This window comes from Sporobolomyces koalae (assembly GCF_050403365.1).
Source record: "Sporobolomyces koalae JCM15063 DNA, S_koalae_JCM15063T_v1_ctg54, whole genome shotgun sequence".
In the NCBI taxonomy this organism is placed as follows: Eukaryota; Fungi; Basidiomycota; class Microbotryomycetes; order Sporidiobolales; family Sporidiobolaceae; genus Sporobolomyces; species Sporobolomyces koalae.
Genome location: NW_027481717.1, coordinates 44,347 through 70,190, shown reverse-complemented (window position 1 = coordinate 70,190; position 25,844 = coordinate 44,347). Strand labels below are relative to the sequence as shown.

Sequence of the window (25,844 nt, the reverse complement as noted above, 5' to 3'; positions counted from 1 at the left end):
GATCAAAGCTCGATCACGTGCCGGTTTGAGATCGCGGCGTTCCGATTCGCTCATAGACTGCAGACTCGTTTTCGGGCGAGAAGCGCTCGTCGAGTATGACGACTGAATACGAGTATTTCGTCCCTGTGTATGCCCCTCACGGATTGGCCAATCGGTGATCGAAGTAGAGCGTGCGGAACCTTGTCGAAACTTATTTCGCTTTCTCTTTCATCGCCCCCTTTCTCCCGAGCACCGATTTCTCGCAACCATGGCACCGCGGCCACCGACGATCCTGCAGCTTGCAGCTACGCCGAGTACATCGTGCGTGTGTCGACCTGCTATACCACTCGCGCGCAAGTCTTCGCCGCCGCCTGCGTCTCATCATTCGGCGGCATCGAACTCGCCTCGATTCGCGAGTACGTACGCACCGAAACATCGTTCGCACAGTGGATTGTTCCACACTGTGTGGCACCAGCGATCTACGCTCGCTGCTCGGCAGGTGAGTCTCCAACCTTCTACCCCCTTTCATGGGACTCCCCAAGATTCTGAATCGTCGTCATGTACTAGACGCGAGACTTTAGCAGCTCGAGCAAAGCTCTCGCCAAGAATCCGTACCAAGTATTGGGCGTAGGCAAGGATGCGAGCTCGTCCGAGATCAAGAAGAACTACTACCAGGTTCGACCCCCCTTCTTTCTCTAGTCATTTCACAGAACTGATGTTGACTTGTACCACAACAGCTCGCCAAGAAATACCATCCGGATTCTAGCAAAGAGAAAAACGCAAAGGAAAAGTTTGTCGAGATTCAAGAAGCGTACGATGTAAGGCATTTCTGACTAGCCCATCTTATCTGGAGACGTGTTATCCCGCTCACATCCACTTTGCTGGCAACTGATACAGGTCCTCTCGGATGACAAGAAGCGTGCCGATTTCGACCGTTTCGGTTCAGCTTCTCAACAACCTGGATTCGATTCCGATGCATACGCACGCGCGACCTCTTCGTTCGGAGGTGCCGGGTTCGGGGATTTCTTCGGAGGGGGTGCGGGAGGACCTGGAGCAGGTCCCGACATCTTTGAGTCCTTGTTCGGTGCGTTCGGGAGAGGAGGTTCGGCTGGACCGAGACAGACGACTCCGGTTGGAGACGACATTGAAGTAAACCTCTCGATCCCGTTCATCGACGCTGCCAAGGGTGCTTCAAGAACGGTCGCGATCTCGCCCGTCGTCGATTGTCACACGTGCAAAGGCAACGGTATGAAGGAAGGGATGAAGAAGACGACGTGTGGTTCTTGCGGAGGTACCGGCACTCGCACGTTCACGATCCAGTCTGGGTTCCAAATGGCGAGCACTTGCGCCGCGTGTGGAGGAAGCGGTTCGGTCGCACCCCCAGGTTCAAACTGTGGTACATGCGCTGGAGTGGGCAAAGTGCGCGAACGCAGGACGGTCGAAGTCAAGATCCCACCAGGAGTCGACGACGGCATGAAGATCAGGATCGACGGCAAAGGCGATGCACCGATCGGAGGCAAAGGTCGAACTGGAGATTTGTTCGTTCGGGTCAATGTCATCCCTTCGAAAGTGTTTACCCGTCAAGGCTCGAACATCTACCAGAACGTTTCTGTACCGTTCTACACGGCGATCCTGGGTGGAAAAGCACCCGTCAAGACTCTTGACCGGGATGTCGAGATTCGAGTGCCCGGAGGAACTCAGCCGGGCGAAGAAATGGTTCTCAGAGGCAAGGGAGTCAAAAAGTTGTACAAGGAGGAACATGGAGACTTGATTGTGCGGTTCAACGTCTCGATGCCTCGGTTAGTCTGCCTCGACTTTCATCGAAATTCTCCTTCTTCATGCTGAACTCGGGTTTTCTCCCTTCTAGTTCGCTCTCGGCAGCGCAAAGAAGCATTCTCCAACAGTTTGTCGCCGAGACCGAGATCCCTGGTTCAACGGCGCACTACCCAACCTCGACTGCATCGGCATCGCAACCGGCACAGGACGCACCTGAATCTTCGACGGCGAAACCGGAAACTCCTTCGACTCCTACTCCTGATGTCGATGCTCCTGGATTCACGCAACAGGCGAAACCTCCTCCTGCTGACAGTGCTCACAGTGAGTTTTGCTCCTGTCCGCTCCGAACAAGACTGCGTCAGCTAATTTGCAAATTCCCCCCTTTTTTTCCAGAATCGTCTTGGTGGAACACGATGGACGACGACATCACTTCGACGAAACGACCCTCCTCTGACTCTTCGAGTGAAGCTCCGGCTGCGCCTTCCGCACAAGAGCCGACATCGAAACCTGCTGAACCTGCAGCTGCGAAGGAAGCAGCAGGAGAGAAAGATCACACGGTATTGGGAGACTTGTGGAAAGGTGCGAAGCGATTCTTCGGTTCGAATCGTCGATAACCAGAGCAAGCAGACAAAGCTATCAAGGCAAAAACGCTGACGACTGCCATTTTCTTTGGTCTATTTCTCCATGCTTCTAGCTGGGAAAGCGAAAGTTGAGAAAGCGGAAGAAAAGGTCAAGGAAGCGTTAGGATGCGACAAGGAACAGAAGAAGGAGAAGGAACAGAAATCCAAGGTCAAAGATGAACAGTAAAAACAATTCGCAATTCACTTGTCACCATAGCTGCATTCGTGCGCGAAGATGTGTACAATTCTCGCGCCAAAGCTCGCTCATCGGACAGAGCTAGATCAGGGAAGCCAAGCGGAACAGTCTGATCGCAGAGTGTGTATAGACAGTCAAAGATAATGATATCATATTTTGGGGAAGTCGATTTCTAGTGCGAGCATTCGGGATGCTAGACTCAAGGTGGAACACGGTAACTACGAGCAAAGGATGAGGTGACTCCCTGGAGGAGCACGTTTGGGTTGCCACGGTGTTTGCGTACGCCTACCGAGTGTGCAGCATGAAGGCGGACTTCAGCATGACGGCGGACTTCGTACTTGATCCAATACTCGTCGGTAACAGGCTTTCCATGATGGTCGTCAGGGTGAGTAAATTTTGCCAAGTGCATAACGTAGTCGGGAAGACTGGGTTGCGACAAGTCGGGGCTTTGGTCGAGCTCGAGTGTGAGCGTCAGGCTGAACCGTCGATCTTTGGGTAAAGCTGTTCGCAAGGTACTCAGCATGAATGCTCAAAGCGAACGAAATGAGGAACACGGAACTCGTACAGACTGTTCTGTCGCGTATTGTATCGAGTCGGTGCATCCCGTTGAGTATCTTGTAGTTTCCGCTAGAAAACGTGTATGCAAAAGTAGGCCCGGCAATCGTAGATTGACCATCCTTATCTATCACCCATCTTGCGGAATTTTTCGTCTTATATGTTGCGCGCATTTTGAGCGCCGGAATCGCGATTTCGATAGAGTCATGAGGGCCTCCGAGCACTAAAAGCTATCCAGTCAATGCAGCGCTCTTTCTCCAGCTGGCTGGGAGCTCACTCACTGCATCGTGTAACCCTGAGATGTTCTTTCTTCAACTCGCTGATCGGATTGATAAAATACTTATTACGATCTGCCTGTTTATCGAAAATCTGTTTGGCGGCGTGGTCCGTGGCTTGCTTAAGCAGGTCAACGAGCACATTGACGCACGGCTGACAGTACCAGATCAGTCAAGATGGGTCATCACCCTTTCAACCAGTGTTCCGTCAATGAAGAACAGATGAAGCCCTCACAAGCTCGTCCGGAGAAATGGAAACAGCCTGGTCCGCCATCGACAGAGAGAAGTTTGCAGTGACGGAGGTTCGAGCAAGACGAGAAATCGCACAGAGTGAAGTGTAAGAAAAAGAGAGAAAAAAAGAGGGGGGCTTGCTCTCAGACGGGACTTCCGCGGTCTTGGCGTCTCGGCTCGTGCACGAGGAGAAGCGATCTGAGCTTCTCCGGCGCTCTCCTCCTCTCCTGCATCGAAATTCACTCCTGTCACCCTACCCGTCATGCATACCATCCTCCCGAGGTGGACAAGCCTTACGAGTACTGGGCGGGTGCAAGAGTCCGGCGCAAGAGCTAGACTGACAGCCTGTACGTGCTGAGAGTGACATTCGAGAGGCATGAGCACGAACGCCGGCAAGAATGCTATCAATGCGAAAGTCAAGGATTTACAGAACGCGTTACTTTCGACAGTCACAGAAGACTGAGAAGGGAATTAGAAGGCAGACTTGCATAGAATGTGCGATTGCGGGCGTCAAAAGACTATATAGATGCGAAATCAAGGTGTTTCATGTCATGCGAGGGATCCGAATCCAGGAAAATACGAGTAACACGCGATCTCAGGATGCGGAATCAGAGCTCAAGTTTCGAAAATAGGGGAGAATGGAGAGGAGGGAGATTAGCCGTAGGCACAGAGGGAGCAAGATGACTCGTGGACGTGGCGGTAGAAGGGACGACCGAGTTCTGGCGACTTGCCATGCGAGAGGAAGCAGCGGTTTTCGTTCCTGGAGATTTCGAGCGCTTCTTCCTCTTGTTGCTTGACAACATCGTAGAGGTCGAGCCCGAAGCAGTCGACTTTGATGAAGGAATGGTCGGAGCGAGAACAGGCGAGGTCAACATTCTTGACCGGATCGCCTTCTTGGAAGAGCGCCCTTCTCCTTTCTGCGATGACGAATGAACGGCAGGACTCGTGCCGAGGGTGTGTCGAAGCGAGTTTTTGACGGCTTTGTGATCGCGCAAGATCGAGCTGGCAACTTCTTCTTCGCCGCTCGTGCCTCGCCGTCCTCCCGAAATTTTCTTGCGGGACACTGTCTCAGCGGTCGCGGTCGAATTGCGGCGCTTCTTTCGATTCTTGCGCTGTTCGGTTGCTGCCGCCTGAGCAGTCAAGACTTGCGAAGGTGCGCTGCGACCGTTTGCACCGCCCATCGTTCGAGTTCGGTACGCCCCGATTGGGATCCGATTCCAGCGAGCGAAGTCGGGTGCAAGCGGTTTCGAGAGCACGGTGGTCGTCGCAGTATCGGTCTCGGAAGAGGTCGCAGCATCGAGAACGAGGAGAGGCGGTTCACGCAGCGTCGCGTCGTCGTCGTTAGAGTCCGACGCTTCGAAAAGGGATTCTTGCAGGAGCGAATCGAAGTCGAAATCGGGCAAGACGACATTGCCGAAAACCGGCGAACCAATGTTGCTGCCAGGATCCAACGACGTTGATCCTGACGTGGCAGACGTGGTGGAAACGCGCGATTCGGCCCGGACGCGTCGAGGCGAGTTTGGTCGAGACTGCGCAATGTAGACAGAGTAAGCTCATGCGCAATACAAATGCGCATCGAGGCCGAGTCAGAACTTACAGCTCTGCGACGCGACTCTTTCGGTGGGACTCGGAAAGGACTGGGTGCGGGCTCGTCTCCAGCCGCCACGACGACGATTGACAGCCCTGCTTCTTCTCCGGCACTCTCCATCTCGACATTCGGCTTGCGATCGTTCGTATCAAAAGTTCCCATCTTCGGCGCTCGCCGCTTGAACGTAGGCAATTCGGCTTTAACCTTGCCCTTTGCGTGGTTGAACGTGGGCACTTCAAGGGTCGAAGGAGCGGGGGCGAATGGTGGTTTCGGATTTGACGAGGAATCGGGTTCGTCGAGAGAAGCGAGATCGGCTGTGGTCGGAGCTTGCAGATTTGAGAGGGCGCCGGTTCGAGGAGCGTAACGATAGATGTCGGTATCGGAACAGCTCGATTCAGTTTCATCGTCCTCCGAATCGTAAGAGTCCGTCTCTTCCTCATCACTTTCATCCGAGCCGCGAGGTCTCTTCGAATCGAGTCGAATGCCAACCCGAACGAGCTCGACATCATCGTCTCCGGCCTCTGACTGCGTCGCATCGTCATCGTCGTCCGTATCGGTCTCGCCAGCGCTCGATTCAAACGCCGCAAACTTGCGTTTCCGTCGCGTCCCAAATAGCCTCTTGAGTTCACCGTTTTCGCCAAAGACCATTTCTGCATCGAGGTCGTCTCCTTCGTAGTCAATCTCGTCGTCTGCCGTACTCCCGTTATCGTCACTCAAAGCTTCGAACCACATGTCGCCTCGCTCGTACTCATCCTGCCGAATCGGTCCGACCACAGCTTCCGACAATGCAAACAGCTGTTCGAGCTCGTCTTCGAATTCTCCTGCGAGGCGTTGATCGTTCGCGAGCGATGCCTTGACCAATTGGTCGAGTCCTGCAATCTCGTCGTCGTCGTCATTGTCGTCATCTTCATCTTCGCTCGTCCCGAACGAGTCGTAATCCGACCACGTCACAACTCCAAATCCATTCCCAGGTGGTACCTCGGTTACGGCGATATCTGAATCACCTCCATCATCATCATCTGATCCTTTCTCGAATGAGATTCCGCCGCCGCCGCCAAACGAATACCGTTTCTTTCGTATTTGTTCCATTGCTCGAACGTTCTTGTCCCACGCGTCGACCAAGTCCTCGTCCTCGTCTTCATCCTCGTCTCCTTCGTCTTCGATAGACGCGAGGTTGGCATCTTGATTGAGCGCGACTTGTTTGCCTTTGATCCGTTTCCGCTTTTCAATCTCTTGTCTCAACAACCGCTCTTCTTCCTTCTCCATACTGCCTACTGCAACCTCGTTTTCAGGCTCTTCATCTTCTTCATCGTCGTCGTCACTTCCTTCGATCGAGCTCCCTGCACTACTCGTGTCACTGTCACTCGCTCGGTTCCCTTTGAACTGGTTGCTCCGATCTCCGTTCTTCTTCTTCTTCTTGTGGCTGTGAGACCCTTTTGCGAGGTTCATAATCTCTTGAGCGTCGGGAGTATTGTCTCGAGAGTTCTTTTGTTGCTCTTCAGCTTCTTGTAACGACAAGGCCAACACTTGTCTCAACGACATCCTCTGTGGTCCTGTTCCCGACGCCGCCGAAGAAGCCGGTCCCGAATGATCTGCAATCGAAGGACGGGAAGAAGTGGAAGTTGATGCAGTAGGTGTGAAGGCGAGATCGTCAAGAGGCAAAGTTGAGGGTTTCGAACGTGATGAAGAAGCCACTGCAGATGATGCCGAATTCGAAGTGCTTGCGGACGCGTGGGAGACAGCGGACGCCTGGGATTTCGGAGGTTTCGAGCGGGAAGAAGAAGATGCCGAAGGAGGAGGTTGGTTCGCGGGCGAGGGTTTCGAGGTCGATGGATGAGTCGAGGTCGAAGGCCGAGGAGTAGAAATCGGCGTCGAAGACGACGAAGAAGCGGTCGGAGGCAAAGATGTAGGCAAAGGAGGAAGTGGCGGCAAAGGAGGAAGCACGAGGTTTGAAAACGCAGGAAAATCGAGATTTCGCTCAGTCCTGTTCTCTACGTCTGAAGCGTCATCTTCGGCATCGTCCGAGTCTGAAGAAGAATCTGAAGACGATGACGATGATTCAGGTTCCGACAGAGTATCGTCATCTGAAGGATTTATCGGGAAGGGCAAATCGGCAGTAGGCTGTGAGCTCGAGGCTTTCGATGGTTTCTTCGCCGTTTTCGATGCAGATGAGCTGCTGACTGCTGGCTTTGCAGATGTTGGCGAAGGTCCAGCAGTCGAATCTTTCTTGACGGGAAGCGAAGCTGTCGAAGAAGCGAGTTTCCGGTCGGTTTTTTGCGCCTTTTTGTGACTCTTCTGTCCGGTGGAGGTAGGTGCTTTCGAAGGTTTCTTTTTGTTGATCTTGGGGATCTTGGGTAATCCAGCGAGACGATTCCCGACTTGGAGCGTGGAGAAAACGGAAAGTACAATCAGCACTGCGATCCTCGTGCCTTCTCCGTACAACCAGGTTGGGCTAAGGAACTTACGACTGGACGTCATTTCGGTAAACCCCGCGCTCTAAATAGCTTGCTGCAGTTCAGAGAGCGATGAGGAAAGGCGAGAGAGAGATCCCGTAGACTTTGCGTTGAAGCCCTGGAATACTGAAACAATTCGCTACTGCGGTGATTATGAGATCGAGGTCGTACAGATATGCGCGTATGCGGTGCAGGCGGGTCGAAGGAGAGATTGGCGATTCGTTTCGACGTTGGTCCAGCCAGAGGCGGTTGCCGGGAACTTGGACTCGAGGAGAGGGTATGGAACTAAACCGTACAAGTGGGTATCGATCTATAACCGTAAGATCATCGAGTCGGGGAGAGCTGCGACTGCCGGGAGATTTGAGGCGGTGTCCAGAAGGCGCACAGCGACAGGGCTATCGCTGCTAGCTCGTGTTTCGATGATGATTTTGAGAGGATTAGGAGCTGAGTATGTGGAACAATCGAACGCGGGCGTATCGAGACGTTGAACAGACGGCTCGGAACAAGTGGCTGCATCTCCGGGTTGATTGATCTTTTTCCTTCTTGCAAGTTGCATACATTGAACACTCTTCACATGCTCATGCGGAACCAATGATGCAGCACGGTCTCTTCTCAGTTCTAAATTCTGACTTTTCGATCACAGCAAGTGCACTCTCCTCTAGGTTGCAAAGTACGGACAAAAAGGCATGCAGAGTAGACCGCGCTCGGTTCGTGCTTGCTACTCATTCGCCACGGTTTCCGGCACGTGGCACGACAACGAGCGTGGCAAGGACACGACAATGAGCGTGGCAAGGACAATCATCGCTTCGGGACAATGCACGCAATATGCAAGTCGGCGAGTTCGACCGCGTTCCAACGCGCGAGAAAGGAGAACGTGAGCAGTATCAAGTAGGAGACTTAATCCGACCCTGATCCCTCTGAAGCGTCATCATCCGAACTGGCCGAATCGTGATGTACTGACAATGTCAAGTATCGTTCAGTTTTCGAAACTCGAAATCGGCGATACAAGGGGAGAGGGGCAAAAGACTTACGGCCAGACATGGGTCTCGCCACTTTTCTACTGATCCCCCCTGCTCCTCCCGATCCAGTACCTTGCATCCCCTTTCTCGGTTGTTTCATACCTGTCGTCGCGGCGGTAGTCGCGATCGGATTGGACCCGTTCCGTTGCATTCCACTCGACCCCCGGTTCGTCGGGTTTCCATGACCGTTCGTCATTGACGCCGTTCCCGTTCTCGGTGGAGGTACTCTCGGAGTCTTGATCCCTTGAGTTCCAGCTGATCGAGTTCCTCGAGTCGAATTTGCGGATTGCAAGATCTCGATATCGGAATCGTCTGAATCTTCGGAATCGGAATCGGGTCGATCGTTCGTGTTTGATGAGGCTGCATGTACAGCAGGTTGTTTCGATCGAGGTGGGTTTGATGATGTAGTGGTAGGGGCCGAGGGAAAAGGTGGCAATTGTTGCGACAGCGGATGACTCGCTCTCACCTGCGACGACGCTGTGACAGGAGGAGGTATCCGACCAGCGGATTGCGAGTGGTGACTTGGGAGTGAACCCGGTGCGACCGAAGAAGGTCGAGGAGGGAGAGGGGGGTAAGCGGGCAAACCCGCCGAGGCAACCGAGGGAGATCCGACGGGCGACGAAGGAAGAGACATGGTTTTCGAAAGCGGATGCGAACCTATATGCGGAGGTTGGAAAGCTCCATTCGAACTCGTTGCTGACACTGTCAAAAAGCTAACGAGTCAGCCGGAAAGATCCTCGAGTCTGAAGGACGTCGGACAAGGACTTGCATGTTGGTTTAGACTTTTTGTTCTGGGTTGCAGCCGGAGAACCAGCTGCGCTCCGTTTCGTACCATTGATTCCGTTTTTCTCTAACATAACGTGATTGGTCAGCAAGGTTCAAGAGAATTGATTGAGCCAAAAAGCGAGCACGACGTGACTTACTTTCCGTGTCGGTATCAGATCCGTGAGAACTTGCTCCAGATCCGTTCCTGCACAACAATCCTTAGCAAGGAAGCACGAGGGAGAATGGTTTTCGAAGATTTAGAAGCGTACCGTGTGGCAGATTTGCCCGTGACAGACGAACTAGCAGTCGCGGCTGCTCTGCGTTCGCCTCGCCTCGAGCCGGACAAGCCCATACATCCACTCAAATGACTCGCGTATCTCGGCGCCGCAATCTGAGTCCCTCTCGAAAGCAGATCAGTCGTGGTGCATTTACACGCAAGGACAGCGGAAAGGAACAAGACGGACCTGTCGGTTGCAGACGACACAGTTGAACAAGCCTTCGTCGCGGTCCTTCTTTGTCGGACTCGCACCATTCGTGCCATTTGAAGTTCCAGTACCATTCTCAACAAGTCCTCGCTGTAACGAGTCGAGATGTACCCTGGAACCCGAGAGTCGAGTGAGAGGTTCAATGATGAGCGCAATTTCGACATGCTCAAAACGAGAGAGTTCAAACGGACTGGTGCAAGCGATGTCGACGACGTTGACTCAGTTCGTACTCTTCGATCGTGATGTCGGCAATCAACTCGTGCAGGATCTCGCGAGTGAGGGTAGCTGCCTGTTCGTTTCATCATCGCCTCGAGAACATCAGCCCTCGCTACCTTGTCGAGCAATACAGATGATACTCACAAGAGAACTCGTAGTCGGGTCGGACCTACTCATGAGGTCCGGAAAAACGCGTCGAGTTGACGTTGTGCAGTCAAAGACAGGAGTCGAATTTCGGTTCTGGATGTCACAGGTCGCGCGCGTGCGCAATATTTCAGTTCTTCGTTCTCGTTTCGCTAGCTACTACCAAGTAGAGAACAACAGTCGGCGGGCATGATTTTTTTCGGTCTTTGCACAGAGTGTGGATGAATGCGGTTTTCTTCTATTTCCCCCGGTACCCGCCACGGGTGACTCCAGCTCGACCTCTCACAGCGGCGTTCCTCCCCGCACCTCTACCGACTCCCGCACCTCGCTCGTGATCCATCGCGAACAACAAGTCTCCCAACTCGACGACATGATGTCCCGACTCCCATTGGTCCCGAGCAATCTTGGTTCGTTGTGCATCGTGCAAGGGTGGCACGTTCAACCTCGAAGTCGTGAGCGCGTTCGCGAGCTCAGTCGAAGGCGAGTTGTGAAGCGTCAATGAAGAGTTGTTTGCCGGGTTGAGCGAAGAGGTCGAGATGCCTCCTCCTCCCGGTCCAAACGAACTCGCGGGTGCAAACTTGGGTTTCCCGAGGAACGGACTGATCCCACCTGATCCCAACCCGGGGGAAGGCGATCCCAACCCACCTGCGTTCATCCAACTGTATTTTGTCCCTCCAAGCGACTTCATCGCGGACGAATCGGTCAACCGTTTCCTCGCGTCTTCCGACATGTTTTTCGCAATCGAAGTTGCCGACGGAGTCGATGTACCGGGAGTTGCTCCTCCTGGGGTCGAAGTACCGCCTGCTCCAGAAGGAGTTCCATCTACGTTTTTAGGTTTCTTCTTCTTCTTGGGTTTGCCGTCCTTGCCCAACTCTTTCGTTGGTGTCGAAGGTGCCGAGTCGGAAGGTTGATTCGACGCCAAAAATCGATCAGCAGCGTTCTTCGCTTTCCCTTTCCCTTTCCCTCCGGCGTCCTTGTCCAACCCTGCAATGGCACTGCCCGATTCACCTTCTGCACTGGTACCTGCAGTACCACCACCATTCGAATCGGCTTGTTGTTGATCCTGTTCGATCGCTTTGCGCGCGAGTTCAGCCGCGTACTGTTCCTCGGCGACTTCCCGTTCACGTTGATCTTGCACGTCCCTCGTCATGCGTTCTTTGCGATGTTTCGCTTCCTCGGCACGATCGACCCGTTCCAACACGGTCAAATACCGTTCTGGATCATCGTACACCAACGCGTCCCACGCGGGCACTCGTGGACGTTTCTTCTTGCGAATCGTACCATCAGGTTCCTCGACCTCCTCCTCTTCCTCTTCATCATTATCATCATCATCATCATCGTCTTCGTCATCATCGTCTTCTTCAAGCCCGTTCATCTCGTCGTCTTGATCGTCGGTTCGATCTGGACGATTCCGACGACGTTTCTTCGTCTTGCGAGGGACGACGAATGGAGGAGGTTTAAAGTGGGAAGAGTTTTGACGATGGTCTCGAGCCGAAATGGACAGGTTGATCAGGGTTTGTAACCGTTGTCGAGTGGCCAATGCGATGAGAGGGATCGTATCGGGTTCCAACGTTTTCAGTTGAAACGCAGCGGCTAAATAATACGATTTCAAATAAGTGACAGAGCCTAAGAGAAGGAGAGGAAAGATAAACTTGCCAACTTTCTTGACACATTCGGCCAAGACGGAAGGATCTATGAAATCTTGTTTTCGACTTCGATCGATCCCGTTGTACGCATACTGTTGCATCAACTGTTGGTGCTGTGCAGCTGAAGTTCCAGGGGGTACGTTCGAGCCTGATCCAGGACCTCCGTTTGCGGCGGCAGCAGCAGCCAGTGCCATCGCTTGCAAATGCGCACGTTCGTTGCTCGCCCTCAGCGATTCTTCTTCAGCCTTTTGAATCATTGTGACGAAACGATTCCTCGGTCAGGACGAGAACACAAGAGGGGAACCAAAGAGGAGGACTTGCACCGAGATCAACTCCACTCGCTCCGACTGCGTCCATGAGCGAGTTGACATTCGTCGCTTTGCCCGAGTGCCCTCCGTCATTGCCATTTGGTCTAGAACAGGTCCCAGAGATGAGCGACGAACGAGACACACGATCCGAGACGAGGGAAACTCACTCTTGCGATCCGGATCGCATCGCTTTACCTGTACCCAGTGAGAAGCCATGTCATCGATTGCTTCAGCTCGAGCGAGAACTAGACAGCACAGAGAGAGAGAGAGAGCGGACCTTTGGGTAACTGCAACCCGCCTGATCCTGACGCGGCCGACTGCGACTGCTGTTGTTGCCAGGGTTGAGGTGTACCGGTCCGACTCGCTCCAGACATGACGCGCGGGGTAGAGGCTGCGAGCCCCCGCTTGCTGGTCGAATGGCGTCGAAGAGTGTGATTCGCGATCGTCCCGGGTCCGCGCCGGGATATGATGATTAGGCCCTCGCCTCTACGCTCCACACTCTGTCGATACACTCTTACGTACGCCCCGTATGTGAACGACTCTCGCTCGTGCGCTCGTGTCGGCGCATTGCAATGGCTCTCTCCTCGGCCCGCCTTCTCTCCGGATTCGCAAGATTCCAATCACCAGGCTAGTCCCCACTATTCTCGACAGCGGTCCCCTGTAGCAGTTTCCTCTCTACTTTCGAGGGGAGTTTCCAATCACATCAAGGGAACGAGGCGATAGACTCGCGATATGGGATATGGGAAATGCCGGGCGGAATTCACGATGGGCCTGCCATGGGCTTACAAGGTGTGGCCCCCATTCAAGTCGGCATCGGAAAACTCGTCCACATTAGGAAAAAAATCTCAGACCGGCCAAGTCGGTCGGCACCTGTTTCGTTTGGCGTTTTGTTGTCGGAGAGGGCGGCGCCAACGGCGGATTTGATCCTGCCGCAACAACCCGACAGGCAGTCCTGTCTCAGTGCCGGCCTTCAGTCAGAGTTGATCAAGCTCTCAAATTGACAGTATCGGTCGACCCCGGTACTGGGATCAGGTTCATCTCCTGCGCTTTCGGCGTTTCGAATCACGTCGGTGTATACCCAGCGTGTTCCGCGAAACTTGTTCGTACCTGCGGAACACGCTGGAATACACCGACATGTCGAAACTGCGAAGCTGGAGGAGATGAACCTGATCTTAGTACCGGGGTCTACCGATACTGTCAATTGGTGAGCTTGATCAACTCTCTCGATATGTATTGCAATTGCTTGAGGAGAACGACTACAGCCTTTGCCGAATCGGCCAAGTTGGCGTTCGCAGCCGCACCCGGCAAGAGGCGCATCTCGTCGGCGCGAGGAGCCCTGCCGCTCTTTGGGATCGACACACTGCTCTCAGGCAATTGTACCGCTGGGAGCGCTGGATCCAAAATCCCCCTCTGTCGCTGATCAACGATCGGGCACGAACAGCAAGGAGAAAATGATTTTCCCTTCCTCCTTTCCCACTTCCCTGCCGCATTCCGCAACCGGACCATCAATCCTGCAATCCACTAAGTCCAGCATGCCATGAAGTGCACCTGCTGAATATTGTAGTCCATGCGACTCATCGCCGTGAAATTAAAGCTCACGAAGGGTCCTCGCCCACACCTGAAAGAATCTCTGCGCAAGACCGAATGTGTTAGCGCGCGAGAACGTGAGATTGACAGGCTACAAACTCACCTGGGTCTAATGTTCGAGGGTGAACAAGTCTTTTTCACTTCGCCAGACTTGACAGCCTCGTCACCACGAGAATTATCCTCGACGCCAACCACCCGTCCGAAGGCTTAATACAAACAACTTCTTCGCCACCATCCTTACGAAACTCCCAAAATCGAGCGCTTTCGATTCCGCTCGAAGCCCCTGCGCCCAACGTGAGAAGTATCCTCTCGACGGCTCGGCGAATATGTACATGTTTGCTCGACGGGTCAACCGCCTCCCCCTCCCCCTTTTCCCGTGATCACGAGAAGCCGTCTTCGTGTTCCTCTGCCGGTCTTACACCATGGGCGAATTCTGTGGTCGCTTCGACTACTTGCGGGTAGCGCCACTTGACTGATTTCATTTGTTCAATTCGAAGAACGGACTGCGCGAGCGAAGCGTACGGGAACCGTTTCGTTTTGACGAGACTCCGCGCGTGCTGGCGATAGCGCTCCACGAGGAACGACCTCGAGAGGTGGAACGGCCCGAGCCAACGGACGTGTTCGCAAGCGTGTAAGAGAGCGTGAACCGGCGAGATCATCGCTGGAGAAAGTTCTGCGTGCCCTCCAAAGTAGAGTCTGGACCACTCGAAACATGCAACGTCAGGACTTGAGAGCGGCGGCTTCCCGGAAATGGACTCACTCTTCGTACTGCTTGACCCAATTATCGATCCCTTCGCTGAGCGATCCGCCCTGATTGCTGTCCTGCCGCGGAACGTTCCAATCGAGAAGATTCATGGCAATCAAACGGAACTGCACGAAGTGAGAGTAGTAGGGCTCTTGTAGTCGCTTGTGCAGGACGGCGGGATCAACGAATTTGAGAAAGTTGCTGTAATCCTTTGCGGTGAATGAGCCTTGTTTCCGACCGGGCGCCGGCAGGTTCTTGCCCTGAAGCAAGATATTGTCACGACTTTCCATCTTGAGCTCGGCGTCCACCAGATCCCAATTCTTTCTCGAGATCACGAAGGGGTAGTCGCCGGTGAGAGTCGAGGTGCCGCACTCACCGTGCCACAGTTTGAGCAAATCCTGTGCAGACGAGGAGACGGGTCAGTACAGGCTACAGTCGACAGGAAGACAGATAGTCGCGACACGAGCGGGAGGGTAGGCGCAAAACGGATCTCACCTTCATGACATTCTCGCAAAGCAAGTGCATCGAGAATGAGCGATTCATGTCGATACCAGGCACTTCGGACATAATGGGCACACGGGATATTCCAAAGGCCTTCGAAACCTTCTCGTAATCTCCGATGAGCACTTCCTGCACCTTTTGCGCTTGGTCCGTCAAATCATTGTGCGAGCGCGAAGGGAGGGTTTTTGGATCGTAGTCGTTATCACGGCCCGTTCCTGGTCGAGCTTGGAAGACTTGCGCTGGCAGTCAATCAAAAGGATCAGCAAGTGATTGTACCCGCCAAAAGCAGAGCGAGACCTACCGTCATGTCCCTTCATCGAGGTCGCGAGTTCGAGTGCGAGGGGGTCTCCCGAGCACGGCAAGATGAAAATCTTTTGCGTTGTGGTTGTTTGCAGAACCGCGTCCCAAATGACTATTAAGGCACGATGAGAGCAAGCCTGTCAGCATGCCTGCTATACCATCAAGCTCGAGACCACGCCTTGCGGTAGCCGAGCAACCCCGGGATCAGAGGGCGTGATCGTGGGATGACGAGAAAGAGAGAGAGGAGACATACTGCTGCCGTGTCGGGCCCAGATCTTCGTGTCATCCACAAAAGGACGGAGGAACGAGTCGAAATCCTTCGGGCCTTTCGGACCCGGAATAATTGCGACGATGAGAACGTTCTCGATCTGGTATCGCTCGGCTAGCGGGAGATTGTAATCGATGGCGACGACAGGCCAGCAATAGTGCTCGCCGCGATCGAAAATGTGGAAACCGTCGAGAAGGATGCCGATACACGCGTCGACGTCGTTCTCGTAGAACTTGCATTCGAGTTCTTCGTCGTCAATCCTGATCTTGGAATCGAGATGTCTTTGGTACAGGTCGCCGTCAAAGACGTCGATCAGGACTCGCTCTGAGCGGCGGAATTTGGCTCGGTATCGAGCCTTCTCTGCATAGATCGGGTCGCGGTAGCGGGACTTGAGCTGCTCCGACAGGCTGTAGTACCAAAACCGAGCGGCGCTTTTCGTGGTGCCAGATCCCTCCACCCAGCGTGAGGTTCCGCAAATCGCGCATGTGTCGTCTCGCGCGTGCTTGCCGGTGAACGCCATACATGACTTGCGGCAGCAGTCGTACTCTTTCATGCTCGTATAACTCAGCCAGGTGAGCAGCTTGAACAGCTTGTAATCCTTGACGTCTTCCTTCTCCCATGTCTCCCACGATTGCGTATAGCGCGCGATTGAGTCCTTGATGCCTTGGCGCGTGAGGTCATGTTTGAGTATGAGGTCGAGCAGCTTGATCCTTTTGAGCTTCCATTGATTTAGACCCATCGACTCTGAGGACCCACTCGGATTAGCAAGAGACGCAGAGTCACAAGAGATCAAGACTCTTGAAAGGAACAGACCTGCCGCTCGAACCACCTTCTCGAACTCCTCGTCTTCCTCGATAGCGATCCGTCTCTTGGCCTCGTTTGCCGCTTCTTCCGCGTCTCGTTCTGCTCGTGATTCCTTCTGCGTTGCTTCCTCTTCCGATGCTTGTTGATTTTGTTTCACGTCGAAGTCCACCGGCAGGTCGAGGCGCGTTGCCTTTCCATGGCGAGACGGCGGGAGGTCGTTCGAGTCTGTCATGCTTCCGCAGTCAAAGTCTGATCCGCCATCAATGTGCCCTCCCTCGAGAGGCTGCGCGTGCTGAGCTTCGCCCCCGCCGATACCTTCAGCTTCGACTCTGGCCAATTCGAGCCGATACCTTTTGCTGAGCTCCTCGTCCTTCTTCCGATGCTCGATAAACGTCCTCTCTGTCACGAGCGAGAAGCATGCTTGGCCTCCGTGTTTGCGACATGGGACACATTTGCACTTGAAGCGTCTGACAAGGTTGTCGAGAAGTCGCGGCTCGACGGTCTGTCGAGTTGTTGGAAGAATCTCTGGTTGCGTCTCCACTTTGAGCCTCTTGTTGGGCAGGTCAGAGTCATCCCTATCGATCATGGCGGAGCGAGAGTTGAAGTGAAGGGTGCAAATAATGCGGAGAACGCGGCGCCGCGACGCGTACGACTAGGACGCGCGACGCCGAGACCGGTGCTACAGTACTGTAATCAGAAGAAAGGCAAGAAACACAATGATAAATCATAATTGGAACAAATACAATCAGACCCAAACTCAGGCCGAGCGGGAAATTTCGACTTGGGTTCCGCTGCCCTCCGCTGGTACCCTCTGCTTCCAGATGCAGCGTGATTTGCCCTTTGATGCTCGTTGCGAGGCGAAATTCTGACATTTCCGACACGCGATAACGTCCGCGGAGTTAACGATAGCAAAAACGTGGGGGAAAGCTCCTGACTTCCGACATCAGATTGAAGAATTTTTTCTGCTCTCTCTCTCCCTCTCCCTCATCACCCGAATACTACTCCACCAGTCAATCATGTCGTGCTACAACTGCGGTCAACGTAAGCGATGAACCAATGTCATGTCTCGCCAACTTCGAACCGACATGGAGGTGGAACTTGGATCGGGTTGATTTGAGGCGAGCGATCGAGGCCGAACGAGCGGCATTCGTGGCCGCCTCTCGCTCTGCTTTGCTCACCAGGATTGACGGATGTGCTGAATGGGACAAGCTACCTGAAACTTGTATAGCAGGGGACGCTTTGAGTTGTACCGAGGAGGGACGACGACGAAGAAGACGATCAGAAAAGACAGCTCGCCTCCGGAAACGAGGGTGTCCCCTGCTAATACTACGCCTCTTCTTGAGCAACCTCACTCTATTTCTGTCAAAAGGGGACGTTGAGAGCTGATGATGATGATGAATTGCGCTTCCTTTTTCCCTGTCCTGTCCTTCGCTCTTGTGCCGCTGCACGTTTGCATCTCGTTCGACTGGTTCTCGACGATCATGTTCTCCATATGCCGCGTGTGAACGAATCGAAATGCAGCCGGACACATCGCTTCGGCGTGCCCCACTGCTGGACAAGGAGCTGTCTGCTACAACTGCTCGCAACCTGGACACATCTCGCGTTAGTCTCCGCCTTTTCGACCCGTCACAGGGAACACGTCGAAACGAGCGCACCAGCTGAACCCCTTGCCCAATCTATTCAGGCGAGTGCCCCCAAGGCCCTGCTCCCAAGAAGTGCTACTCGTGCGGTGACGTTGGACACGTCGTATGTTTACAAGTCCTCTCTGGTGTACCTGAGAGTCGACCTGATTTTCGGTCGTCGTCGTCAGTCGCGAGAGTGCCCCCAGAACCCCAACGCCGGAGCTGCTGGTTTCGGTGGAGGACAAGCCTCGTTCCAACAGGGAGGAGCTTCCGGTGACCGTGCGTGCTACCGATGTGGACAACCCGGACACATCTCGCGTGCCTGCCCTCAAGGATCCGGTTTCGGCGGAGGATGTACGTTGCTCTTTTCTCCTCCCACAGAAGAACGAGGATGAGAACTGACGAGCATTCTTCTTATAGACGGAGGAGGAGGATACGGTGGAGGATACGGAGGAGGATTCCAAGGTGGAGCTCCCCCCAAGACCTGCTACACCTGCGGAGGTGTCGGTCACCTCTCGAGGGAGTGTGTCAACCCTTCCAAGTGCTTCGTAAGTTCCTGGTTCTCGAGTTTTCTCTGCTACTTTCGGCGAGACCTGACGTTCTTTGCGTCTCCAGAACTGCGGTCAAGTCGGACACATCTCGAGGGACTGCACCAACGCTCAAGCCGCCAAGTCGTGCTACGTGAGTCTTTGAAACGCAATCTCATTCCTGATAGTCGTTGCCGTTCCTTGGACTGATCTTTTCTCGCGTGTTCGCCGATGCAGAACTGTGGAGAGTCTGGACACATCGCTCGCGAGTGCCCGACTCAACAAGGTGCTGCCACTGAGGCCGCTGCCCCCACCGACGCTTAAAAATCGAGTTCATGACTCGACGTTTGTTGAGGGTTCCTGATACGAATTTTCTGCGTTCCATCTGCCTTGCTTGCCTTGACTCTTGACGGGGACGTGTTTGTTTGTACGATCACGAGAAAGCTCCCGAATACAGAACATTGAAGGGATTTCCTTTGTCCCCATCTACTCTGCTGTTCATTCCTGCCGAGTATCTCGTCAGTGAACCCGCCTGGCAAGTCGCGTGCCTCGAGAGACGGGAAGCGATTACAGATTGTCGCCACCTAATTTAAATCTTGATTGCTCGACGCGACTTCTCTCGCGCTCTCTTTCCAACCGAGATCCAGTCACGGGTCATGCCGAGGTCTGTGGGACCTGTTCAGCCTGCTCGCCGGTGCTGGCCGTTGCTCGCGATCCTGGTCGTGTGTACGATCCTCGCCGTGTCTCCACTCTACTTCTCGACCCCACCCGTATCCGAACGACAACTCGCACCAGCCCGTTCTTCCTCCTCTCACGGTATCTCGAACAATCTCGAACAGGACACGCGCGATCAAGTTCGCCTTCGAAACCCAAGCCATGACGACTTTGAGGCGGTGAATGACTCGTTCATCGGTTCATCGACCCTCACGAATATCCCGAGTCGGTTCGAGACTTTTGTCGGAACCGTCGTCGATCGTATTGGCGATCTTGTCCTCGCCCTGTTCGGGTTTGATGAACAAGATTGGTTCGACTTTACCGATCAAGGCTTGACTGACGACGAGGCCGACCAATTGCGCCAACTCGGGATCGAAGGCATCTCGGAAGGTGCAGGTAGTGGACTGTCGTCGAGCTGGAGTGAATCTTCTCTCTATGTCGAGGTCTGTTTCCACTCTTTGCGACCTAGCTTCCTTTCCCTCGAATTTCCTCGATTGACATGTCTCCTGGATTGGCAGCGTACGCAATCTCTGCATCCATCTCGACCATCTGCGTTCGGACCCCATTTGTTCGACAAACCGTTGCGGGGGTTCTTGTACCCGATCTCTCTCTACACCGACTCTCCCTATGGCTGTTCGCTGCCAACTTCTGTCAACCCCGTCTCGTCTACTTCTTCTTCTCTTGAAGGACGAGACGAGGATTGGATCGCGTTGATTCAACGAGGGGACTGTCCTTTCTCGACCAAAGTTCGTACCGCGCAAGAGCTTGGAGCGAAAGCGGTCGTGTTTGGCGACGAAGACGAACAACACGGTGGGATCAAAGGAGGTAAAGGACTTTTGACCCCGTGGTCTCCAGGTGAGTGATCCCTTTTTGTGGCCCCCCTGCTTCGCACCATCATCGACGCGAAGATTCCGCTTTGCAGATGATACAAAGAATATCAGGATCCCGAGTATCTTTGTCTCGAGAGCGAGCTACCTCAGTCTCGTCAAGACTTGGCAAGACGAACAGAGGATTGTGCTTGATCAAGAACCGCAAGCCCACCACAGTGGACAACTGCATGTCGGGTTGGAGATTGTGCTCAGCAAGGACGACATGTTTGCGTGGTAAATTTATCTCTTGCATCGCTCTGCTTCGTTGTCTTGACAGCTGACATGCCATACTGGCTCGTGCGCAGGCCATTCCTCGATTTGCTCTTCATGCTGTTGTTCCTCCCTTCCCTCCTGACCCTCCTTACCGTCTTCACGCAACGGGTCCGACTCGCCCGCGCGCAGAAAGCGGAACGCGCACCCAAGAGTGCGGTCGCAAAACTCGTCGTGTTCAAATGGGGCGAGCCGAGTCCGGAAAAGGCATCGGGCGCGGTCGAATCCTCGACGGATCCTTCAGCAACGGTCGCTTCTTCTTCGAACCGCGTCGATCGAGACGAGGAGCGAGAGATTGGATTGTTGCAACCAACACACCCGACGACAACCGACGAAGTCGAAACTGTGACTGAATCTAGCACGCTCCTGCCACAATCTCGACCGGTGATTGCCGCGTCGAATTCGCTCCTCGGCCGACTTCGTTCGTTCCTACGTCGCCCCCTCCTGCGCCGATCCCGATCATCATCTTCGTCGTCCTCGTCCTCCCTTCTGTCGCCGTTGTCTTCCTCTTCCTCCTTGCCGATCCGGGGCGCGTCGCTCAAATACCCTTCCTTGGTCGACTGCTCGATCTGTCTCGACGCGTTCGTTGCAAACGAATCGATCGTGATCGAGTTGCCCTGCAGTCACTTGTTCCACCGCGAGTGCGCCATGAGTTGGTTGCTCACGAGGAAAGGCGTGTGTCCGATCTGTCGCAAACCCGTCATGGATGATGACAGTATCCAAGACCCTGTCGTCCCAACTGGACTTGCTGCAGATCAATGACGGGCCTCTTTGCTTTTGTAATCTCTTTTTCTCGTGTTGTTCCCCTACTAGCCTGTCCATTTTCTTTTTTCCTTTCGTGTTGCTACCCTGTTTTGAACTCCTTTGATTGTAGCTACGTTCGCTTGTCCTGAACTGAATAACAACAATTGTTCTTCTTATCGGAGTTCTCAGACACCGCGTGCTGCAGTGGAGCACCTCATCTGTCTTTCCCTTCATCTCTCTTTTCCGACGCGACTCCGTCCGAACGCCATGTTGATCCATCTACCTTCACTCCACTTTGCCGAAGGGTACTTTACGATCGACGTCCTGTGGAGGTTGTTGAGATGTACCTTGTTCGATCCAGTCCTCACGTTCCTCCTCCCCTTGTACCAACTCCAACGCCTGACCCGAATCCTGACGGCGAAATCTGCATTGCACGCCATGATCCTCGCGACTCGTGCGATCGAATGGAAACGAGACGTGTGGTCAAACCCGTGGATGATCGCGAGTTTGATCGTGTGGGGTGGTGGGATCGGGTACAGGTTGAACGAGGAATTGAATCGAGGAGTGAGGAACAATTTCAGAACGAATCGAGATGGTTGGAACGATTGGAAAGGCAGAGTCGTCGTAATCACCGGTGGTAAGCCCCGAAGTTGAATTCGTTTCCAGTGAGAGTTTCTTCTGACGTGTTCTTGTTATTGTGAGGACGATCTACACAGGTGCAGGAGGGCTAGGCAAAGAAGTGATCAAACAGTTGAGAGCAAGGAAACTCGAAATCAAAATCGTCGTCTTGGATCTCGCCGATTACAACGAACCTCTGCGTGAGCCATTTCCTACAATTTTGACGCTCTCGAAAACTAGTCTGACGATCTTTGATACGTACAACGCAGCTCAAGAAGTCAGTCAGTACAAAATCGACATTACAAACGCAGAAGCGATCAAAGAAGCGGCAGCCCAAATCCAGCGAGAGATCGGTCACCCGTAAGTTTTGTCAGGCTTTCGATTCCGTGCCACACGAGAGAGTTCATAAACCATGTCCTGTTGAAACAGGACCGTCCTGGTCAACATGGCCGGAATTGTTCGGGCGAAATCGATCCTCGACATGAGCCAGAAAGATATCGACCTGTGAGCATCTTTCTTTCGCTTGATTCCATTGTCGCTTACATGCTTGCTCATTCGGACATCATTGCAGGACCTATGACGTCAATGTGAAGTCGCATTACTATCTCGTGCAAGCGTTTTTGCCCGAGATGCTCAAAACTGGAATCGGCCATGTTGTCGCAAGTCTCTTGTCCCTTTCTGCACTTCATCCGGTCCAATGACTGAGTGATACTTACATCCTCTCGATACGAGCAGACTATCGCGTCCTCGACCGGTTATCACCAAGCGGCAAACGGAGTCGCTTGTTAGTTCTTTCTCTCTCCCGCTCAGCTTTTTACAATGTCTTTGATCAAAGCTCATCGGTTTCTTCTGTACAGACTGTTCATCGAAAGCCGCTGCTCTCTCGTTCCACGAGGGGTTGACGGAAGAACTTCGATACCTGTACCAACCCGCTCCGAACGCTCGTCGCATCCGAACGTCAATCATCTGTCCCGCTCACATCAAGACCAAGATGTTTGAAGGATTCGCTTCAAGCATCCCGAGTTTCTTGGCACCGAGTCTCGAAGTATCGACAGTCGCGCAGCTAGTCACTCAAACCGTATTGAGTGGTGAATCCCAGGTACGTGCAGCGATACTTCCCGGAGTTATACTTCCAACAACCTTGAATATGCTGATCGTGTTTATGCGCTTGTAGCATATCATCGAACCCGTATATGCCAAATTCACGCCAATGGCTCGAGGCCTGCCTACTTGGATCTACGCTTTCATTCTCGCGCAAGTCCGAGTCCCTGTCATACTGAACGGAATATGTAATGGCTGACTGACTAAGGATTGGGGTTTCTGACTGTCGAAACAGGTGTGCAAGGAAAGCGATGGGAGGAGTCAAAGAGGTTCAACAGAAACTTGAAAAGGCGGAATGATTCTGTCCGATGACAGCTCGTTCAGGAGGACCGCACTATTCCCCCAAGGCTCTGTTTCGTATACCCACCCGAAATTCTTCTTTCTTTCTCTTTGACTCGTAAGCTGGTCGTTCTATCTATGAAAAGGCTAGCAGACGAACGAATTGCCTGGTCTCAACGAGCGTCGAATGGACGAGAGGAATCCTCCGCATAATTGTGTCCGATCCGGCCTCCTAAACACTCAGACCTTCGTCTCTCGGGTTCGTTTGCTGCGATTCCGCGGGGACGCGGCATGAGCGATAGCGTCCGCGACTTTTCACGACTCGTCTGGCTTCCGTCCTCTTTGTCTCCTCACATACCCTTGGCAGCCCAAGCCGCTATTTTTCGGGTCTCTCAAGCCTCCACACCATGAGGTTGAAGCCAACGCCACCGGACACGCCTCTGCAAAAGCGGATTGTAGGTCGTTCCGTGCTCGAGGCGCTTTTTGCAACATCTCATTCTGAGCGGACTCATGGCTATTGCCCTTCGTAGCGCGAACCCGTCCGGCAACTTGTGGAGAAGGCTCTTCAACAAGTTCACAAGATGACTGACTGTGGCAATAAAACGGGCTCGTACGCGACCACCTACCGGTGTCTCCGTGAAAATTTCCGCCGTCTGGGCGAAGTGATCGAGCAGTCCTGTGAGCGCAAGTTTGCACTTGGCTTTGTGCCGGCGTACTGACCCACCCAATTACACCAGCGGACGGCAGTGAAACGATTCGCCGACACTATCGCATTTCGGCAGACCGAATGTATGCGTGCCGTCGCAACGGGCAAGATCCCAACGATGCATGGATCGCATATTCCCACAAGCAATTTTCCGACCCATCATCAAGCCTGCCTGACTGGACGTGCAAGATTATCCCTGGACCTCGTTATGCTCCTGTTCTCGGACGCGATGTCCTAGTCGATGGAGCTCGCAACTACGATACGCCTGCTGTTGGTATGTTGAATTTTCAAGGGCAAAATTATACAGTTACCGCAAGTGAGTTCTACGGTTTCCCTTCACGCTTGTTTGAGGACAGAAGTAACCTGTATTTCTTCTACTTCTAGGCACAAAAACGACGACTCGGGCGAGGAAGCCGGGTGTCGTTCACAAGCTGGAGCTTACTCAGCTTGACCCCGCTGATTCGCTAAAGCCGATTAACAACGGCCGTCCTGGACCTCTGGAACTCAACGCTCAATACACCTCGACAGAACTTGAATCTCCTATCCTTTTCAGGTTCACCGCAGAGCTTGACGATTCATCAGCTTTTGAGGCCGCCTCGCGTCAAGTTACTCATCCTGCTGTCCTCACGCCTGAAGGCTAGAAATGTCGACGTCTACAACACCGCGTCTGTCTGTTCTATACCGTCTCGACCAGATTCTCTTCAGTTTATCCCGTCTTTTTTTCCTTGCCCAAGATTTTTTTCTTTCTGCTTGGCCCCCTTCTACTCTCAGTGAAACGTTTGTTCTGGTTTGTTTCGTTCTTTCCAAAATGGATCTCCTAATGCTGGTCACCATCTTGAGTGTCGCGACACCACTCGTTCTCGATCGTACAGAGCCTGACCACCCGCGAGATGGACAGATCTGTCGGGTCTCGGACTCGCCGACGACATATTCCGGTTCTGCGGGCACGCAGTGATCACTGCGTAGTGAAGAACCGTAGCTCAACAACCCGTCGGATCGCTGTCCGAAAAACCAAGTCAGACAGATGGCTCGAGCTCCGGGAAAAAAACGCCTCGTGTCTGCTCCGGGTCCGCGGCAATGCCGACGAGGCGGTTTTTGCAGTCCGAAAGTGACAGCTAGGGTTCCTCTCTCCTTCAAGTTTTCAGTCGATATCGGGCATTCACGTCAGCATGACAAGTCTAGTCTCGGAGTCACCGTCTGATGAGCTAGTGCCCGGTCACATGGTATGTTACCCCTTTCAACGCTCATCTCGCTCTTCACAAGAGTTGAGTATTCACACGGTTGGTTATTTCAATTCTGAGCTCGACCGTGTCGCTGCCCTCCTTCAGCGAGCTCTTCTAGACATCTGCTATCTGACAGGGAGCGGGCTCGACTCTGGCCTTTACAACGCTCTTGGTTACCGGTGCACACGTCGGGACTTCCGCTTTCAGGGATATTCTTACGAAGCAACCTGTTAGTACCAGCTTGTTCCTTGCTTAATTCGCACTTGCCTGATTTGCTCGTCGACACCAGCCGACGAGGGCTTGGCGATGCGCGAGCATTACGTGATCCCCGCTGTAGAGATGAACGCATGCCAACATCATCTTCACGGGAGGTCCGGAGCATGGATTGCTTATCCCTCCAATGACTTTCAGCAAGTGCCGGTGAATTGGATAAAAAAGGTCATTCCCGGGCCTCGCCACGCCCTGATCCTGGAGCAAGAAATCTCGAGCAGTGAAACGCTCGAGGTCGCGGTTCATCCCAGAGGTATGAGAGCATTTCAGAAGTGTCGCTTTACTGTCACCGCAGTAGGTAGCGTTATTTTCTATCGGACTTTGTCTCGCGCAGGAAGCGTGGAATCATCCATTTCTGCTTTCCAGCTCTCAGTGACACTACCTGCGTGAACGGGAAACCTACATGGCCCAGTCACCATGAATTGAGGCTCACGCAGCTC

At 53.5% G+C, this 25,844-nt stretch overlaps 7 protein-coding genes across 7 annotated transcripts; 4 read left to right on the top strand and 3 right to left on the bottom strand.

The window, feature by feature from the left end:
• Positions 1-247: 247 nt before the first annotated feature.
• JCM15063_005306 (uncharacterized protein) lies at positions 248-2,562 on the top strand (the record flags this gene model as incomplete). The annotated part of the gene is made up of 7 exons (XM_076681094.1): positions 248-478; positions 547-654; positions 717-797; positions 877-1,778; positions 1,847-2,076; positions 2,149-2,352; positions 2,450-2,562. The coding sequence occupies 7 exons, from the start codon at positions 248-250 to the stop codon at positions 2,560-2,562; spliced, it is 1,869 nt and encodes a 622-aa protein (XP_076531794.1).
• A 1,678-nt stretch (positions 2,563-4,240) lies between these two features.
• Positions 4,241-7,698, bottom strand: JCM15063_005305 (uncharacterized protein; the record flags this gene model as incomplete). Its single annotated transcript, XM_076681093.1, has 2 exons — positions 4,241-5,161; positions 5,230-7,698. 2 exons carry the CDS (start codon positions 7,696-7,698, stop codon positions 4,241-4,243), a joined length of 3,390 nt encoding a protein of 1,129 aa, XP_076531793.1.
• An 872-nt stretch (positions 7,699-8,570) lies between these two features.
• JCM15063_005304 (uncharacterized protein) lies at positions 8,571-12,630 on the bottom strand (the record flags this gene model as incomplete). Its single annotated transcript, XM_076681092.1, has 13 exons — positions 8,571-8,629; positions 8,705-9,394; positions 9,525-9,542; positions 9,616-9,662; positions 9,727-9,848; positions 9,922-10,054; positions 10,134-10,231; positions 10,303-10,327; positions 10,557-11,895; positions 11,959-12,193; positions 12,270-12,360; positions 12,424-12,451; positions 12,534-12,630. The coding sequence occupies 13 exons, from the start codon at positions 12,628-12,630 to the stop codon at positions 8,571-8,573; spliced, it is 2,982 nt and encodes a 993-aa protein (XP_076531792.1).
• A 1,593-nt stretch (positions 12,631-14,223) lies between these two features.
• Positions 14,224-17,047, bottom strand: JCM15063_005303 (uncharacterized protein; the record flags this gene model as incomplete). Its single annotated transcript, XM_076681091.1, has 6 exons — positions 14,224-14,539; positions 14,604-14,986; positions 15,084-15,328; positions 15,391-15,501; positions 15,643-16,401; positions 16,471-17,047. The coding sequence occupies 6 exons, from the start codon at positions 17,045-17,047 to the stop codon at positions 14,224-14,226; spliced, it is 2,391 nt and encodes a 796-aa protein (XP_076531791.1).
• Positions 17,048-17,477: 430 nt separating this feature from the next.
• On the top strand, positions 17,478-18,934 carry JCM15063_005302 (uncharacterized protein; the record flags this gene model as incomplete). Its single annotated transcript, XM_076681090.1, has 6 exons — positions 17,478-17,502; positions 18,146-18,207; positions 18,272-18,437; positions 18,504-18,631; positions 18,699-18,764; positions 18,848-18,934. 6 exons carry the CDS (start codon positions 17,478-17,480, stop codon positions 18,932-18,934), a joined length of 534 nt encoding a protein of 177 aa, XP_076531790.1.
• A 332-nt stretch (positions 18,935-19,266) lies between these two features.
• On the top strand, positions 19,267-21,225 carry JCM15063_005301 (uncharacterized protein; the record flags this gene model as incomplete). Its single annotated transcript, XM_076681089.1, has 4 exons — positions 19,267-19,767; positions 19,843-20,179; positions 20,247-20,427; positions 20,499-21,225. The coding sequence occupies 4 exons, from the start codon at positions 19,267-19,269 to the stop codon at positions 21,223-21,225; spliced, it is 1,746 nt and encodes a 581-aa protein (XP_076531789.1).
• A 249-nt stretch (positions 21,226-21,474) lies between these two features.
• JCM15063_005300 (SDR family oxidoreductase) lies at positions 21,475-23,225 on the top strand (the record flags this gene model as incomplete). Its single annotated transcript, XM_076681088.1, has 9 exons — positions 21,475-21,844; positions 21,924-22,025; positions 22,095-22,185; positions 22,255-22,329; positions 22,397-22,484; positions 22,561-22,609; positions 22,683-22,924; positions 23,000-23,079; positions 23,162-23,225. 9 exons carry the CDS (start codon positions 21,475-21,477, stop codon positions 23,223-23,225), a joined length of 1,161 nt encoding a protein of 386 aa, XP_076531788.1.
• Between the last annotated feature and the right edge of the window lie 2,619 nt (positions 23,226-25,844).